This window comes from Solea solea, chromosome 10 (assembly GCF_958295425.1).
Source record: "Solea solea chromosome 10, fSolSol10.1, whole genome shotgun sequence".
Taxonomy (NCBI): domain Eukaryota; kingdom Metazoa; phylum Chordata; class Actinopteri; order Pleuronectiformes; family Soleidae; genus Solea; species Solea solea.
In genome coordinates this window covers 8,862,252-8,881,204 of record NC_081143.1, presented here as the reverse complement: position 1 = coordinate 8,881,204, position 18,953 = coordinate 8,862,252, and the positions used below count along the sequence as shown (strand labels likewise).

At 39.7% G+C, this 18,953-nt stretch overlaps 1 protein-coding gene across 1 annotated transcript; it reads left to right on the top strand.

Moving 5' to 3' along the window:
• The first annotated feature begins 1,600 nt into the window (after positions 1–1,600).
• Positions 1,601–17,007, top strand: ern2 (endoplasmic reticulum to nucleus signaling 2). Its single transcript, XM_058641341.1, has 24 exons — positions 1,601–1,918; positions 2,842–2,959; positions 3,477–3,510; positions 4,628–4,700; positions 4,788–4,860; positions 5,045–5,167; positions 5,270–5,371; positions 6,957–7,016; positions 7,095–7,311; positions 7,941–8,019; positions 8,187–8,337; positions 9,014–9,165; positions 9,431–9,619; positions 10,223–10,376; positions 10,472–10,567; positions 11,184–11,274; positions 12,354–12,543; positions 12,626–12,722; positions 12,811–13,010; positions 13,601–13,748; positions 14,341–14,468; positions 14,567–14,690; positions 14,814–14,881; positions 15,639–17,007. The coding sequence occupies exons 1-24, from the start codon at positions 1,829–1,831 to the stop codon at positions 15,819–15,821; spliced, it is 2,940 nt and encodes a 979-aa protein (XP_058497324.1). The 5' UTR covers positions 1,601–1,828; the 3' UTR covers positions 15,822–17,007.
• The last annotated feature ends 1,946 nt before the right edge of the window (positions 17,008–18,953 follow it).

Sequence of the window (18,953 nt, the reverse complement as noted above, 5' to 3'; positions counted from 1 at the left end):
AAATAAATCAATTCCTGTGTGCAGGGAACACAAGAACAAAACTGCAACAATTTGCCTAAAACATAAATTAACATTTATAGTGATGTAGAGCAGGGGTCTCAAACTCAAATGACCTGGGGGCCACTGAGCATCTAGTCTGGTCAGTCAGGGCTGGTCAAACCTTTTGAGAAAAAGCATCTGTTGGGTGGGAGATAAGAGCTTACAATTATGTCATGAATTATATCACAGATTTCAAAATAAAAGTTTGCTTTGATAATGGAATGATATATAGTGAACAAATAAATCTCTAAATAAAAGCATATTTACAAAAATAACTCATTATAACTTGATATTAAATGGCGATCAATTGGGGTTTTAAAGTGAACATGCAGTTTAAAACTTAAACTTAAAAAAATTATGAGTGAAAGGTGAAATACTGAGTTGACATCATGGGGAATGAAAAGCAAGCAACACATACTATATATCTGTGTCAAAAACTCTACTTTTATAAACTATTATATAAAAAATATACAGCTGTTAGCCACAATATTAAAACTGGTGACTGGTTTTTACTTTTGTCTAGTTTTGTCTAGACTAAGAGAGATACGTGTTTGAGATAAAATTCAACACTTAATTGAAAGTTTTACCTTAGATTTAACTGTCTCTTTTGACTCATGAGGTCCTAAATTACTGTACCTTTAGCATGATATTTATCAATGTCAATTACTGTAATTTGAGAATTGTAATGATGATAATCTTTTTTGACATATTGCCCAGGCCTAGTGATAACTACAACTACAATGGTACAAACTAAAGTGAAATGCTCACTCTAGCTGCCTTTGTTGTCATTTGGGCAACTATAGAAACATGGCATGTAGGATGGCTCCGTAAAGCAAGGCCCGTATCTAACATTTGTGTGGTAACTTGGTTCCACAAAGTAAGGAACAATCTTACTTTTATGTTTATTCAGGAAAATAGCAAACACCCGTTGTGAGCTGGGGATTACATGATCAATTCATACCTTTTACCATATACATATTTATGTACTTATCAAAGCTATCACATAACATCAAAGGTCCAAAATAACTAATGATAAAATCAAAGGTCCACAGTACTACAATTTTAATTAAGTGATTGTACACTTATACAAACTTACTTTTTGGTAGTATACACCTGTTCTTACCAGAAAGCACCCAAATGTAACACAGTGGACACATTACTGATGGCTCAGAGTGGCTTTACTCCAGTCTAACACAATTCTACCCCTGAAATGTGAATGTGTAGTGCGTGTACACTACAATAATTTAAAGTAAACAGTTCAAATTGTCTTTTTTTATAAAGATGTGAAAGTATCACCACTGAAATAGGAACTGCATGATTCAAACACAAAGTGAACAATAGATAATGACGCTCTCCACCACTTTCTATTGCACAAAGAGACACTCATGCTGCGTTCACCACTGTCCTGCTGTTTCCTTCCACGTGTTCCAGCAGCTTCCACCGCTCCTCCCCTTCTGGCCCGAGCCTCTGCGCTCATTGGCTGAGCCGCTTGTCACTCAACGCGAGAACGGGGTCGAAGATCCTCCACCGCCCACTTCGCTGTTTGACAGTTCGGCGGTGACGTCACCGATTCCGTCCCAACACGGAAACACGGGACAGTGGCAACAACTCGCAATCGCGTTGCTGTTATTATGGATTTAAAGCGCCACTACTAGTTTACATGTCACCGTGTTTGGTAGCTGTCAGCGCGACGTTTGACGGCTGGTGTTACGTTTCTGACCGATGGACGCCCGCGCTGGAAGTGGAGAGAGCTTTAGTTCAATAGAGTTAGTCGTGTTTGTTCACAGCCATGAAACATAGTGTTTTGGGGGTCATGGGGGCACTGGGCCGCCTGCTGCTCACGCTTCTCCTGCTGTCCTGGGATGGGAAATTCTTTCAGGTAAACTTTGACTTCACCGTTTTACTGTTTATGTGGTTGTTGTTGTTGTTGTTGAGTGTCTTGCTACTTTCGCGGAACTCACACCGCAAATGGCTTCCTGCTGCGCTTCTGTGTCTATTTCAGGATCGAGTTAAGTTGCCATGACATGATATGACTTTTAGGGTTTAGCAGCGTGTGTGTGTGTGAGTGAGTGAGTGAGTGAGTGTGTTTCTGTGGTGTGTTTGTGTGAGAGAGAGAGAGCGCCACAGCCTCGGTATAAAAGTGACAGTTAATATTCTTTGTTTTGAAATGTCTCAATTACAGTAAAAGTCACCATATGAGCACACAGTGATGCTCAGTGACCTCAAATGGGCACAGCACGACTTATAAACGCACTAAAAATGATAACAAAGGGGGACACTACACGAGAAGGTGATGCTAAACGGGAACACACAGAATGACCACATGAGAAGAGAATAAAAATGAACGTTGTGTAAGGGCAAAAAATTACTACAAAGGGATGACAATGGGTCATAAAATGAACCAAAACAGACAACATACTAAAACAGTACATGGAAAATTCCCATAAAGATGTGCACATACGTCTAGACTCAGTGTTTGCCCTGGTGTGCTTGTACCACAGAGTGCTCTTCTTCTCTGCAGTGCCAGTTGCCATTCTTTGGTGGGTAAATATGGGAGCGGTAAACACACACACAGAAACACTCACAGTCTCAGTGTTTGCAAGGGGAGAAAGGACATCCTGGTAAACGAGGAACAGTGTGATTATTGGAGCAGAAAGTTAGTGCAAAGCTGAAAATTAACCCTTCACAGACCTGACACACCTCCTCACTTGCACACACCCTTACACACATGCATCTTGGATACATGACACAGTGACCAGCTGGCCTACATTCTCTCTCTCTCTCTCTCTCTCTCTCTTTCAGGTTGGAGGGGTCAGGTCAGTCACCCTCCCAGAATCCCTCCTGTTCATCTCGACACTGGACGGCAGTCTGCATGCTGTCTCCAAACAGTCAGGAGACATCAAGTGGACCCTGAGAGAAGGTTCTTTGACACACATACACACATTAGGGCTCCAGACAGATTTTTGCATTGGTTGCACTGATGCACCCACATTTTTCAATGTGTGCCACCTTCAGTGCCACAATTTTAAGGGTTGTTTTTTTTTTCACCCATATGCATTCACACTTGATTATATGATTATAAACAAGTATAAGGTGAAATGTTTGTCGTCATTAGAAGTACAATAACACACATGCACACAATAAATGGTGACATTGCTTCATTGGTTAGATCAACAGGGAACATCCTGGCTGTTAGGGCAACATGCAAACACACGATAAATTAAATTAATGGCAATAAGTACTAACTAACTCTTTTGAAAATATGAAACCACTATACTATATAATACTAATATACTACTATACTGTAGAAGAACATTGTTCTTTATCTTATCGTTTGAAGAGAAGGGCCAGACAAATCACATACATGCAACAGTTCTTTCCTAATGTTTACTTTCATTCTTATACCTCTGATAAAACTGTGTTTTTAATTGTTTCAGACCCCATCATCCAAGTGCCTGTCTACCTCACAGAGTGAGTAGCTAACACATACACACACACATACAGTAGGTCTAGATATCAATATTCTGTTTTTGTCTTCTTGGCAGTAGGTATTGAAAAGTACAGCAGGTCCAGAGCAAATGTCATCAAATTTGTTGTCATTACTTTAAATTCTGATAATTTTTCTATCTTTCATTTTCATTAAAGCTACTAATTTTATACAACATACAAATTGTATTGAAGAAAAGTATGTTGCTGTGCTATCTTAAGAAAGTTTGCAGCTTCACTTTGCTGTTAGACAAGTGTAAAACAGACAGGTGAGTTTTTTACATACATAGTGACACATACTTCAGTTTCCTGTTGGAAAAGTCCAAGATACAGCAGCAAATACACTCTTAAGAAAACATACCGTACATTTAAGCTGGCATACATTTTATATGGTCAGTCCTTTGTTAAATACCAGCATGTGCCTGTCTGCCCCAGGTGCTTCTCAGCACAGGCAGTACACAGAGCGCAGTCAGCTGAATGCAAGATACTGATAAATAGGGTTTACATGAGCCTATTTTTGTGTACATTTTCAATTTGAACATAATAAACCTGAATGGAAACCTCTTGAAAATCACCCTGAAAAAAGGTTCTCACACTTTGGCATAGGCTACTATTAATTAAGAGGCTGGAGTGACTTTAACATAAACATTGGATCAATAGAGGTATGTGTGGACTGATGAGGAAATATTACTACAACAATAGATGGAAGCAGCAACAACATGCTTTTTCGTCCCATGCGTTTTTCAACTTGCTTGGCATATGATCAAGTTTCACCTTTTTATCCTTCTGTTATGACCCAGACACAATTAAGTAACATCACTGATACCCAGACCTTGGTGAACTAACTCCCACTGTTTTCTTAACAGCAATGGAGTGAATGTGTAAATGTGTTTACTTAAACCACACAAAACAATGTCTGGACTGGAACCTTTGTTACATGCTGTTCCTTATCTTTCAGTCAGTAACTTTCCTCTTTGCACTGTCTAATAAACCCCCCCCCCCCCCCAAAATATATAATTATATAGTAAATTGAAAACAGTCTACCAATGAACACATACAGTGTAAATGGATCATTGTACTCATATGCATGTTGTTTTTGTAGGCCAGGTTTTCTCCCAGACCCCAATGATGGCAGTTTATATATACTGGGTGGAAAGCACAAGGAAGGCCTAATGGTGAGGAACAGAACAGGGTGTGTGATTGTGTGTCAGTTTGTGTGTTTGTTTGTACTATTTGACTCCATTGTGTGGATGTATCTGCAGAAATTGCCTTTTACCATCCCAGAGCTGGTTCAGTCAGCTCCCTGCCGGAGCTCTGATGGTGTTCTCTACACAGGTGAGCCATTGTGTTTTTGTATGTGTGTGGTGGGGGTGGGCGCATGTTTGTAAGAAGATGTGGACAGCATAGTACGCACTGTCTGTCTTTCTGCTGTGATGCTTGTCAGAGCAGCAGGGTCTAAATATTTGACATACCTTGCTGTGGCCTGTGCATAACGTCTTGTCTTGCTGCGGCAATGCAGGTAAAAAGCAGGACGTGTGGTTTGTTGTGGATCCTGAGACAGGTGAGAAGCAAACCAGTTTGACCACCTCCTCCTCCGAATCCATCTGCCCCAACACTCCTCTGCTCTATATAGGACGCACAGGTATGTCACACAATTAGACAGATGCACCCAGGTCCACAGGGCAGTTTGCCCTTATTGCTCCCAGTCTAATATCTAGTAACTTTGTGCCTGTTTGCCTTCCAGAATATGTTGTTACCATGTTTGACACCAAGACACGGCAGTTGCGATGGAACGCTACCTACAATGATTACTCTGCTCCACCTTATGATGAAAAGCAAGACTACAGTACGTCTCTATACACACAGTCGGATATAATCCTATAGGATAATAATGTGATCAGAAACTGCATGAAATGAAAAAACCTATCCACCAAGTCCACCTATTATACCTATCAAATTCACATCTTAACTTTTATTATGTCAGTCATTTTTTTTCTGTATTTAAAACTGCTATTTCTAAGACCAAGAAAAAATGTAGAGTAGTAGTTTTTTTATCTGAAAGAGATCTAGATTAAAGGAATATTTCTGGTTTTGTTAAGAGGGTGTACATAATATTTGAAAATAACTCAAATACACAAATGTAAGAAATAAATACAAGTATAAATAAAACCCTAAAGATAAAAATGGGTTATTTTAAATGCACAGTATGCATTAAGTAACTTAGGCTCTTTTTTATTAGATTTTTTTTGCGTCGCATAAGTCACACAACAATGAACTTTCTTTTAGAATTAAACTGAACAAATAACTCTCCCTTTCTCCCCACTCTCTCTGCTGTTACTACTGAAGAGAGTGATTTGACACCTATCTACAGCTGATGAATGTCAGCTCGTGCCGAAAAGTAATCTAATGCCTTTATCTGTGGCATGCTTTTATTGTGAAATACAGTTAATGTAGGTCCATATATATTTGGACAAAGACACACATTTCATCCTTTTGCCTCTGTACACCACCACAATGAATTTTAAATGAAACAATCAATGTGTGATTAAAGTGTAGACTTTCAGCTTTAATTTGAGGAAATGAACAAAAGAATGGCATTAACCGTTGAGGAATTATAAGCCTTTTCAGACTTATTGTCCATTTTCAGGGGCTCAGAAATAATGGGATTTGAGTTGTTTTTGCAGAAAAAACAGATAAGTGGCTTCACATTGAAGAATCCTGGCACTTTATTGAGTACAGAGGAGCCTTTAGTGCATCGAAAAGTGCTTGTGGAAGGCATTAGTAGATCCACAATAAACTGTGATCCAGTTCCGCTTAAAGATTTGAAAATGGGCAATAAAATCCTTGGAATTACTGGCAACCAGTGAAGAAACTTAAAAATAGGGTGAAGATTTTTTTGTCTTACATCTTGAATAAGTTTCAGGTGCCTCACGATCTCATTGGAAAGTCCTGCCATCACCTTCAGTCTTGTTCTAGTTGTGTTGAAGTCCTTGACTTTTGTTATGTTCTTCAAGATGATAAAATGCTGATTTTGTTAATCGACTGTTAAACCTAGGTTTTAAAAGTTTTTTTTAGGTGAGTGGCAACTCAGAGTGTCTCATCTTTATTGCCAAATAAAATAAACATTTTATTTCTTTGTTCAGAGTCAGGATGCTTTGAGGCATCCAGTCTTAAAACTACTGTCCTGCTGTGTATAGGCTTTCATTGAGACCAAAGCAAAGTCCTTTCTGCCAGTATGAAAAACCACTGAATGTATTCAACATATAGTGTACAAAATGTTATTGATTTTGTTTCACCATATAAGTGGATCAATGAATGGACAGTGTGAAGAACAAGAGCTTTACCACTAAACCTGAAACGTCATATGATGAGTGAAAATGATGTTGTCCAGCTCGTCTGACACTGACCTGTGCTGCCTGCTTTCCCTCTAGAAATGGCCCATCTTGTGTCGAGTGGTGACGGTCTTGTTGTGACCGTGGACAGAGAGACAGGTAGGCAGTGGTGTGTGCTTTCCTCTATGTGAATAAGTTGTTACCTTTATCTCCCTGGTTACACTGTCAACCTCATAGGTGACGTCCTGTGGAGTCAGAACTACGGCTCGCCTGTTGTGGGCGTCTACCTGTATTCTGGTGACTCACTAAGACACGCCCCTCACCTGTCCCTCGCCATGGAAACGCTGCGTTTCCTCACCTTCTCCTCTGCCACCGATCAGACGGACACACACTCCACTCTGAAATGGAGCTATCAGTTTGTGAAGGAGCAGGCAAGGGCACAAACACAACTTGTGTAAGAGGAAACATTTTACACTCACAAACACTCTCTCTCCACATCAATACACTACAATAGAAGCTTTGTATGTTGGTGTGTATTTCTGTAATGTGGAAAACTTTCAGAAAGCACAAACCATGCCCACAGTTCGGACTTTATTGATGCAGATACTGGTATAAATATTGGTTATAGGTTACTGATTCTAATTAAAACTCTTATTTATACTTTTGTTAGTGCAGCTGGGAGGCTAAATGAAGTTAGCAGCAGCAGAAACGTGAGCTTTTTCTTAATATTAGCGTTATTAGCTGTCAAACGTGCTGTGCTGCCTCACGTTATAGTACTGTATTATGTAAGTGTTTCGTGGGGTTGAGAGAGTTACCTGTTTACTTGCAACTATGATTTTACACATGATTCAGGTTGCTAAGTTTAGCACAGCAAGCCCAATCTTAGTAGCACTGATCCGCCACCATGAGTGGAAAAAATGACACAGTGAAATGTCACACTTAATCGTTGGCTGGAAAGTGGATAGTAGTGCATCGTATTGTAGTGGTGTGGTTTGTGCAGACACAATATTTTAGGATTGACCAATGACAGACCAATGAGTGACTTTAATGTTCTTTAGCTAAGGATGTTTCTCTCTCCCGAAGGCCCACTCTCTATGTTGGAAAATTGGACTCTCATCTCTACGCTTCCACTTCCCTTGTCCACCACGGAGTCTCATTAGTGGTGAGTTGGAAAATTAAATACATCTGAGTTTACACTCATTTTCCTTGAACATCCACATTGATATTGGTGTTATTGCCATATCAGACCAATAATATTGCAATAACGGAGAGTAAAACACTGATGACCGTTGCGGTGATATTAAAATGGTGTGGCTCTGGTTCTGGCAGCCTCGGGGTCTCACCCTGGCTCGGATTGAAGGTCCAGTGACGGCTGGAGTGACGGTCAGAGAGCGAGGGGAGTGTGAGATTATTCCGTCCACTGATGTGCGCTATCCACCAGGGAGCACCAACAGCCGGAAGAACCACTGGCTGCTGATAGGTAGGTAAACACAATAGCCATGATATGCAAACCTGTATGCAATTTTTCAGAAAACAACAGCTTGTAAGGGTTAAAGTTTGAAGTATTAATGTGACTTATCCTTACTCTTGAACAATAGCACAACCCTGACTCTTAAACCTGGAGTAGAACCCTAAAAAAGGTCTATTACACCGAGTTTATTCGAGACTTGCTTGAGCTTGTGTATGTGTATGTATGAGTTAAACTCATTGAAAGTTTGCTATTATATAAGACACACTTTCAGTCATATCATTTCAATCCAAATATAAATGATCACAGAGTTTGACATGACAACAACAAAGCTGGTGGTGCTCAACACTTTTGCACAACATTGAACAAACCCCTGGTTTTAATGTTATGACTGATTAGTGCATGTTATTGTAGACGCGTTTACACACATTTTTGAGTTTGTAGTGATGGATAAAGTTTTCATTGAATAATGTATAGGAAATACTCAGCAAAATCAGGCCAATCGTTTGCATAAATATAAAAGTATGAATATTTAGAGTAGATGTTCTAAACCAGGAAACATTTTTACTGTTTGAAATTTATTAAAAACTATAACTCTTAGAGGAAATTGCTGCAAAGCTCCCTCAGGACTGAAACATCGCTCTCTCACAGCTCTTTACTCTTTATCATATCTGTCTTTGCGTTTCAGGCCATCATGAGATCCCGCCTGTCGCACACACCACCATGTTGAGGGATTTCCCAGTCTCCCTGCAGCATTCTGGTGAGGCAGTCATTCCCCCTCGTCCTCCCGCCTCTTCTGCCTCCACTGTCTCCCCTACCTCCTACAACCAGCAACGATATGTGAGTCACACCCCAGCTTTACACCAGAGAGTCAGTAAATTACTGAAATGATATCGGGCAGTTATTCTCTCTTATTAGGCTATTACTCTCAGTTATAGCCTGCTTAACGCTGTTCCAGAGAACCAAGAATTGATGTAATAAAACACTAAATGTCCCTTTAACAGCCGCATTGATCGCAAACTGCTTTACATGAAATGAAGCAGACGAACACGATTTAGAACACTTCCTCATCATGTCTCCCCTGTTGTGTCCCTGTGCTCTTCAGTTTGGGACAGTTGCTGGTAGCCATGGCGACAGTAATGCGAACAGAGGAGGGGTGGACGGGCGAACAACAGGACAGGCTTCAAGGCCGGTCACTGTGCTGCCCGTGTACTTGACACAGGATCGTATGACTCTGGCTGTTTTGACGCTGCTGGTGGGAGGATGGTTGGTCTTCATACTCACGTACCCCGGTGTGAGTTTGTCTTTCTCATGTCCGTGTGTGAAATGTACAGCCTGCGTTTCAAAGTCAGAAACAGTCGGATATCCTATAGTTTTATTCTGAAAGCAATCATTTCTGGAAATATTTGCAGAGAAGTCTGACAACAACTGAGTTAAATGAGAGGATTGATGTCATTCACGCGCCATCTTGCTCCTCACTATCATACCCATGATATCCATGTGAAAAGTGAGGGGTTAATGACAAATTATGATTTTACATGGTTTCATTCCTTAATATGAGCATATTTTCCCAGCGGCTTTATGGCTTCTAACCTCTTTAAATATTTGAATTGAAGTTAATTTCCTTTTACACCTTGTTTTTTGTTTTCAAACTACTTTGTCTTTTAAAGGCTACTACTGTCACAGGCGTAATGTAGTTTAACTATTTGATTTTACATTTGTTTTGCTACATGCGATTAAGCCACGAGACAACGGTGTAGACATTTCCCTGGAACGGACCAAAGCTCTTTGAAATTCACAGAAGTTGGGGTGGAATAAATGTAACATTTGACCCCTGTCTTTTAGTTCACCTTCCTGTTTACAGAGAGTTGAGATGAGTCTTTGTCATTTTTTCCAGCGTGCAGCGCAGCAGCTGAAAGCTCAAAGGCAACTGGAGGAGGCTTTTGAGTCTCATCTCCAGCGCATGCAGACAAACATGCAGACGAACGTTCAAACACTGATCTCGGCTTCTTCAGACACAAACCTTTCCACTGACACTAACCACTCCAGTGGTAAGCGGCTTGATTACATTTGGTTCAGATATTCAAATATTGCTTTATTTGAAAAGTGGAGATGCATTCATACATGTACACGTTTCTATAATAAGACTCTAGACCTGTATCGGTTGACCCTCCATCCGGTACTCATACTCACAGTAGCAGCCCCACAGATGGTGACAGAAATGGGCTCAAACCTACAGCAGGTAATGTTTTCATTTACGGCTGCAACTGACGATGATTTTCATCGTTGATTAATCTGTCGATTATTTTCTTCATTAATCATTTGTTTGGTCCAGAAAATGTTTTCCAAACCTATACATGATGAGGTTCTCAAATGTCTTGTTTTGTTTACAAACCAAAATGATTCAGTTTAAATGATTTATTTGTTATATGGACCAAAGAAAGGAGAAAATATGCACATTTAAGAAGCAAAAAATCTGAAATGTTTTAAAAACACTCAAACCGATTCATCAATGAGCAGAATAGTAAACGATTAATGTAGTAATCGATTAATAATTGATCTGAGTTTGTGTTTTTATAAACACATTGTTTTTCAGATGATATTACATGTTACATGTCATTTAGCAGACGCTTTTATCCAAAGCGACTTACAATAGGTGCATTTAAACATTTGGGTACAAATAAGAGCTAGAAGTAAGTAAGAGCTTCAAGTAAACCAAACTATGAAGTGCTAGTCGTAAGTGCGATGTATAGGTTTTTTGTTTTTTTTTTGTTTTTTTTTTGTCGTCGTCATCATCGTCTTAGTCGAGGTTTAGTCGACTAATAATATATTATTATTAATTTCTCTGTGCTTCGCAGAAGGAAACGAGGAGGAGGTGCAGGTGGGAAAAATCTCCTTTGCTTCGTCTGATGTCCTTGGACACGGCACAGCAGGAACGTTTGTCTTCAGGTATGAGATAATAATGGGTTTTTTTAATGCGTCGCAGTGCTGCTTCCATGGTCAAATTCCATAGTGAATTTACTGCAAAATGAAGTTCAAATTATAAGAGTAAGTGGTGAGACTGCTGATTGTATCAAACAGAGAAGTCCTCCTCTCTACCCTCTGTTTCACAAGCATGCCAGGAACCCTGTACCGGAACCTGAAATGCACAGTCTGACTGGTTTGTCTGTTCTGGCTGCTGTAAAAACATAGCAGTGCAAGATGGTAGCCTTTTACAAAGGAAGGACCTTTACAAAGGAAGGCCTTAAGTACATTTTAAATAAGTTTTCCATGATTTGTAATTAGTTGACTTGGCTCTTTGGTTATGTAGTACTCTTCTGATGTTAATTCCAAGACTGAGAACAGAGCTTGGGGGAAAAAAAGCTTGTAAATAAAAGCTGGAATGACTTTCAAAAGGACTTGGAAATGTCTGAACTGATCACCCTGGGTGAAATTGAATCATTTTTAATGGACAGAGAAAAACATTCTCTTGATAGATGTTGCTGCTGTAATTGAGTTTTAATGAGTGACTAGTTTGTTTATGTTATGGTGGTTGTCTTCTGTATGTTTATATGTGTGTGTATACAATGATTTTCTCTGTCCATATATATATATATATATATATTTTTTTTTTTTTAATTTTAGATACTTATTAATCTCCTTAGGGAAATTATTCTCTGCATTTTGACCCATCCTAGAATTAGGAGCAGTAGGCTACCACACTGAGTAGCGCCCGGGGAGCAATGGGGGTTGGGTACCTTGCTCAGGGGTACCCCAGCCCTTTCGGCCTGGTGGGGACTTGAACCGGCGACAAGCCAAGTTCCCTTTCCACTTGGCCACAGGCTGCCCTGTATATATATATATATACACACAGTATGTGTGTTTGTGTGTGTCAGCAGTGACAAAAAGCAAAACTATGTCTATTCAAATTGCTACAACATTAATTTTCTTGTTAAAATAGTAGATTATTTCCACTGTCATGTCAGAGACACACAAACTGCACATGATACTGTGTTTCATCTACTAATGTTTTCCATTCGTGACATCAGGGGTAAATTTGACGGGCGTCATGTCGCGGTGAAGCGGATCCTACCCGAGTGTTTTGAGGTGGCGGAGAGAGAAGTGCAGCTCCTGCGAGAGTCTGACACTCACCCGAACGTCATCCGATACTTCTGCACAGAGCGAGACCGCCTCTTCACGTACATCGCGATCGAGCTGTGCACCGCCACCCTGCAACAGGTCAGTGTTTGTACCGTCAGTGTTGCACTGTTTTCTACTGTTTTTAGCACTTTATTACATTATGTGTCTGTATTCTCTGCAGTATGTGGAGGATCCCTCTTGCTTTCCTGAGCTGAATCCTATAACTCTACTGGAACAGACCATGTGTGGCCTTTCACACCTCCACTCACTCAACATAGGTGTGAGATACACATCCAGGAAATAACATTTATCCAAGTACACACTCATGATTCACTACAAGTCACTCTCCCTCCTCTTTCCTTTTAGTCCATCGTGACCTGAAACCTAGAAACATCCTCCTGTCTGGTCCAAGCGTGCTTGGTCAGATCCGAGCTCTCATCTCCGACTTTGGACTCTGTAAGAAGATCCCAGACGGTCGCTGCAGCTTCTCGCTGCGCTCAGGAATACCAGGAACTGAAGGGTGGATAGCTCCTGAAGTACTACGAGAAACACCTGGAAATAAACCAGTAAGAAGCATATAACAGGGCAGAGTGGGTAGTCTGTGACACTCTGAACTCAAGGATGTCGTGTTTTTGGTGCCGTTTGTTTGTTTGTTCAGTCTGTTACACAAAAACTACTGAACTTATTTTCTTGGAACATGGTGGGAGCGTGGGATGAAGGCTAAGTAAGGAGATTTATACTGAATCTTTATTTTTTTACACTACAAATAAAATATTTGATGAGGTTGCCTCTAGTTGTGGATGGGAAAATAGAAATACATTACCATCCTTGCATTTTAATTTGGTAAAAATGTAAAAGAAGGGGATTGAGAATGCCTTGCTCCACGGCAAGTTTGGTGCTAATTGGTTCAGTACTTTTTGTGTAAGTCGCCGTGTGAATGTGAGCGTGAAGATTCTCTGTGCTTAAGGAAAACTACCATTCTTTCATTTTCATCGATAAAGAAAACCAAAATCAGCACATTAGACCTCTCCAGTGACTCCTTCATCATATCAGCTAAACTCAACAATCAAGTCTGAAAGTTCATACGTCCCTTTATTTTATTCATTCGTTTATTTATTTCGACCTACTCATCACGTTTTGTTTGTTCTTTCTTCAGACAGCAGCAGTGGATGTGTTCTCAGCCGGCTGTGTGTTTTACTACGTGGTCAGCAGGGGGCAGCACCCGTTTGGTGACGCACTGCGACGACAGATCAACATCCTGTCAGGAGAATATTCGCTCCCATTTTTTATGGAGGACATGCACGGTGAGGGCAAGATTTATTGTATTAAGTGTAGGACCGCAACGATTATTCAATTAATCAATCATTAACCCATTATGTAAATTAACCGCCAACTATTTTGATAATTGATTAATTGGTTTGAGTGTTTCTTTTAATAATTAAAACAAGCTTCCAGATTAAAATGTAATTTGTGGACAAAATAAGACATTTGACAACATCATAATTTCCAGGTTTGGTAAACACTGATCAACATTTTTCAACATCTGACATTTTACAGAAACAAAAAGAATTCAGTTAGTCAAGAAACAAATTAACAGATTGATCGATTATGGAAATATTTGTTATTTGCAGCCCTAAACAAGTATATAGGTGTATGTTTTTTTTTTTTTTACAAATAATTCAAGAATTAAAACATCAGGAAGCATTATTTCTGGATGTCCAATGAAGGTCCATGATGAAAATATTGTCTGAATGTGCAGTGTGTTCTGTCTTTTCTGTTGTATTTATGTACACGTTTCACGAGAGATACTGTATAATTTAAAATAATGTGCAGGATTATTGGATGGAATTAAAAGTGATTTACCTGAAAGCAATATTTGCATCTCTGGTAAAACAGATGACTTCATAGCCAGGGATCTGATTGAGCAAATGATCAGCGATGAGGCCGAGTCACGCCCCTCCACCGCCTGTGTGCTGAAACATCCTTTCTTCTGGAGTCCAGAGAAGCAGCTGCTCTTTTTCCAGGTGTGTGTTAAGGACTTTGTTTATTAGCTTTTTCATTTTGTAGTTTTCTCAGACTCATTCTCAGAAACATTTGATCGTGTGTATGTGTCTGTGCAAAGGACGTGAGCGATCGCATAGAGAAGGAACCACCAGACAGTCCCATTGTGGTCAGACTGGAGACTGCAGGCAGAGCTGTGGTCCGAACCAACTGGAGGATGCACATCACTGTGCCTCTACAAACAGGTATTCACGCTCATGATTCCACACTAAATCCTCCTGTTTAAGGATTTTTATTTCTTACTATCACTCTTTTCAAAAAAGCTGTTATTCTTTGTAAAAAATTTTTTTGTCCTATGTACATTCCAGACTTGCGTCGTTTCAGGACGTATAAAGGAAACTCCGTTCGAGATCTGCTGAGAGCCATGAGAAATAAGGTCAGGTGAAGTGTGCACTCTCAGTTTAAAGGGATAATGTTTTTTTGTGCAATTGTGCAGATTTCTGACACATGAGTGCTGACTGTACTAAGTGCAACACATGCACCCCCTACACTTGAAAACCAGTGGGAGACACAGTCACTTGCTTTCAGTGAAAACATGGCTGTCAGTAGCAACACCGGGAAAAACTGATTTTAGCCTCTTGACAAAACGCTCTCATCTCATAAAATCTATACTAAATAAATGTATAATACGTTAAAAATAAGTTTGCCAGTTTATCTTGCGATTAGACAGCCTGTTTTGTTTGTCATCTATCATCCCATCTACAAAATCTGTCATTTTACATCACGACACACAGGAGTTGTTAAGCTACTAAATGTGTTGTCTTGGGACTTCAGTATTCAAACGACTTTGTTTGGATTTACCTAAGTGACACACATTTACAGAATGAAGCAGCAGTGGACCAGCAGCTCCTGTGTCCCTGTGAGATAAAAAACACAGACTTTCTCTATGGACTTTGGAAAGTGAGCGATTTTACAAACATTTCCTGTAGAAAAAATATTATATTACTATATATTGTGGAGATATTGTAACTCAAGCAGGCGTTGGTGTCTCAAGCTGGTTCTCAGTGCAGTCAGCACTGAATAAGTGTTAGTGCCTGAAGCAAACGCATCATAAAAAAGTCTGAACCCTCATTTAACTTGACATAAACAGACACACTGCAACACATGCGCTCTGTTTTCACCCCGCTTTACAGAAACATCACTACCACGAGTTGCCACCGGAGGTGCAGGAGACTCTCGGCGAGCTGCCCGATGGCTTCGTCTGCTACTTTACCTCCCGGTTTCCGCGGTTACTAATGCACACACACGCTGCTCTGCACATCTGTGCCCACGAGAGACTATTTCATCCCTACTATCTGACCCCGAGCTCCAAATAACCCTCAGCACTCCACCCTCTAAATGCATTAACGCACACATCCTTCAGGTGTACTCTTTGGTGAGCAATGGAAATCTCTAATATTGCCATGTTATTGCTTTTGTAAAGCCCATACTGTTTTTATGAGGGAAGATATGGACTTGTTAAATAGTTTTTTATAAACCTTGAATTGTTTTATAGATCAACTTTAATTTTATGCAGCATTTTCTGGCGCAGGTGGTAAATTTAACAACATAGAATGTGTATACCCCAAAGTCACAATATAATCACAACAATAATAACAATAATAATAATAATAATAATAAAATGTAATCATTCGATGCAGTTACCAAATATCTTCATTCAGTTGAATGCGATTTTTACTGTTCAGTCCACTTTAAGACAAAGTCAGCTGTTTTCACTCATGAAGCCAAGTGCAATATTTAATATAAAAGACCAAAAAGTGCCATTAAGTGAATCACTGGATCGAAATTAAACACTTTCACTAAAATGCGTACAGTAAATTGTGACACTGACAAGGACAGGGTTCTAACCCTCTCTCCTGTGTCTTTATTTTTCCTGAGTGGATAGTTCAGACACAGGTAAGAAAATCTGTGTGGACAGATTTTCTTATCCGTTTTCTTAGGACTTATTTTATGAAGATTCACGTGTATTTGAAATAAATAATGTGCACCATTCAAGTGTCAAACTCTACTTTTGCAACCAATACAATCTGATAATAGATTTAAATACAACTTTCCACAGCGTTGAAAACCTAATTTAATAAGAAATATTTACTCTTGCTGTTGGTTTTTATTGTTATGTCGTTTGTTTGCGTCCATGTCACCTTTACTGCACTGCTAAAAGATAATAGTCAAATATCACTGGCACTGCAGAGACACGGGAAAATGTTGTTGCACTACAAATCTGTATGCTACATTTTAAGCTACAGACGTGTGTCAGTATGTTTCACTGGATCACCACTCCTGAATGTCAATATTTAAGCTTTTATTGAAACTTTGCCTCACGACATGTTACTGAGTAGTCAGAGAGAGTCAAGGAATCTCCTCCTCAGAACTACTGGATGAAGGTTTGTGTACAGTTCTGCCGTGGAATATTTGATGAAGAATAAATCTTTTGTACTTTTTTTCTTTTTTGGAATGAGTGAATTAAACTGATGCTTTGGGTGTTTCAAAGAACGACATAAATCATAATTGTGGTGTTGAGTTTGTAAAGATCAAATGTAACCTGTGGTTTAAGCTGCTAAAAGTCAAGATTACAAGTATAATGGTTACCAAGCCATTAGGGCCAAGGATTTCAAAATAACACCAATTTCACTTCCATTTCATGCCCTAACTCTTTCATGTTCAGTAGCCAAATCCACGCTGCGGGTCGTCTGCCCAGGTGTGTAGTGTGATATTCAGATTTCAGGTATGTTGGCTATCGGATAAAGCCAACAGATTGGACCTGGATATCAAGACAAGTAAATGCAGCCCATCTATGCTGTGTGGGGAATATCAACATCAGAGCAAAAATAAATGGGACAAAGAAACAAGCCACAGCTTTAAGTAGACTAAGTAAATTCAGCAATCTTCTTGTAAGGGACTTTTTTGGTGCAACCTCCCATTACCAAGAAGCAGGATGTGCTTTCAAATCAGGTCAGGTACTTAAACTCAGGTGATCAGTTTTTTAGTTGATTACATGTATTTGTCACTTAAAATGAAAATGCTTCAAGTGGATTACTATTATATAATAATAGTATATATAATTATATAATAATAATGATACTAATAATACAAACATTAGACTATCTTTTTATGCATGTGTCACAGAACACACCAGGCAGTGGCCTTTTTCTGGGTAATGGGTCATAAATGTTTTCATGCCATGTCCTCATTTAGAGTGATGTGTCAAGAGTATTGATCAAAACCTAATGACACTAAACAGTTGGACTGAAGCTCACTGCGTGCCTCCCTGTTAACGTGCCACTGCTTTTCATGTGAATGAATCAACAGATTTGTGAATTGTGTTGCAGGTGATAATCACCTGAGTGTGAACACCTGTTCACACAGTGTTTCATTGGTTCCCAGTTTCCTGAGTCGGCCAATCAGCACCAAGGGCTTTCATTTAAATAGCGCTCACCTGCCTGTGGCCTCTGAATGTTTGCTGTGGGGAAAAAGTAACTGGGGTGATTAAAATGTGTTTGTTTGTGGTTGTATGTGCACAAAATAAGTAAGAGGGCAAGTACCTTGTGCGTCGTTGCATCCATGTAGTTGACTTTTTGTTATTCAGACGCGGTCATTGGTTTGGTGCCACCTTGTTTTGATCTCAGCTCTGTCTTTAGGTTACAACTAACCTTTGTTTTGTTTGGCACACATTTTAATACCCTGTTGTGTTTATTAACTTCTGCTGTATGATCAATGTTTTGACTTCATCATTTGATTGTCATGTGTCCTTTCACAGTTTGATTTTAAAAGGTGAAGCGGTGGAAACACCTTCAAATCCTGAGCTACTTTTAGAATTTAAAGATACAACTTGAGCCCAAAAGTGGCTCATATCAAATCTGAGTTTGAGACCAGTAACTCCTCCATGAAATGTTTAATGACGGTATAGTTAGATTTCCATTCAAATTGTGTGCTTTTCAAGTGGAGTCGCCCCCTTGTGTCTATTCAACACATATATTTCACGTCCAGTTTATCCTCATCAGGCAAATTGGAGGACGACGCCCACTTTTTAATCTTCAGTCTGTTCTTCAGCATAAATGAAAACGTTGCATTGCTCTTACACCAGCAGAGGGAGCCGTCTGCCTTTCAGCGGCTACAGTGAAAATGTACAAGTGATAGATGGACTGTCTTCCTATGATTAGTTTGGTCTTGAGAGTTTGTGTATGCATATCTGGTATGTAGTCAGCTGTTTGTCTGCTGGTTTGCAAACACACATGAAAACGACGTCCTGCCGAGCAGATAAGACGCCAGGCGTCACGGAATTATTCCCACTGTCAGCGTGAATGAAACCAGAAGTGGTTTTAATGACATGGCAGTCTGCGGTCCACTGATGTGTCATAGCCAGACCATCTACTAATGAACCACAACCTGTTTATATTTGAGTCTGACACACTCTCTGATCTGTGTGTGTGTGTGTGTGTGTACTTGTG

Coding starts and splice junctions, on each gene's coding strand:
- ern2 (XM_058641341.1), top strand. CDS start 1,829: ATGAAACATAGTGTTTTGGGGGTCATGGGGGCACTGGGCCGCCTGCTG. Junction 9,166..9,430: donor CCTACAACCAGCAACGATAT/GTGAGTCACACC, acceptor TGTGCTCTTCAG/TTTGGGACAGTTGCTGGTAG. Junction 11,275..12,353: donor GCAGGAACGTTTGTCTTCAG/GTATGAGATAAT, acceptor TCGTGACATCAG/GGGTAAATTTGACGGGCGTC.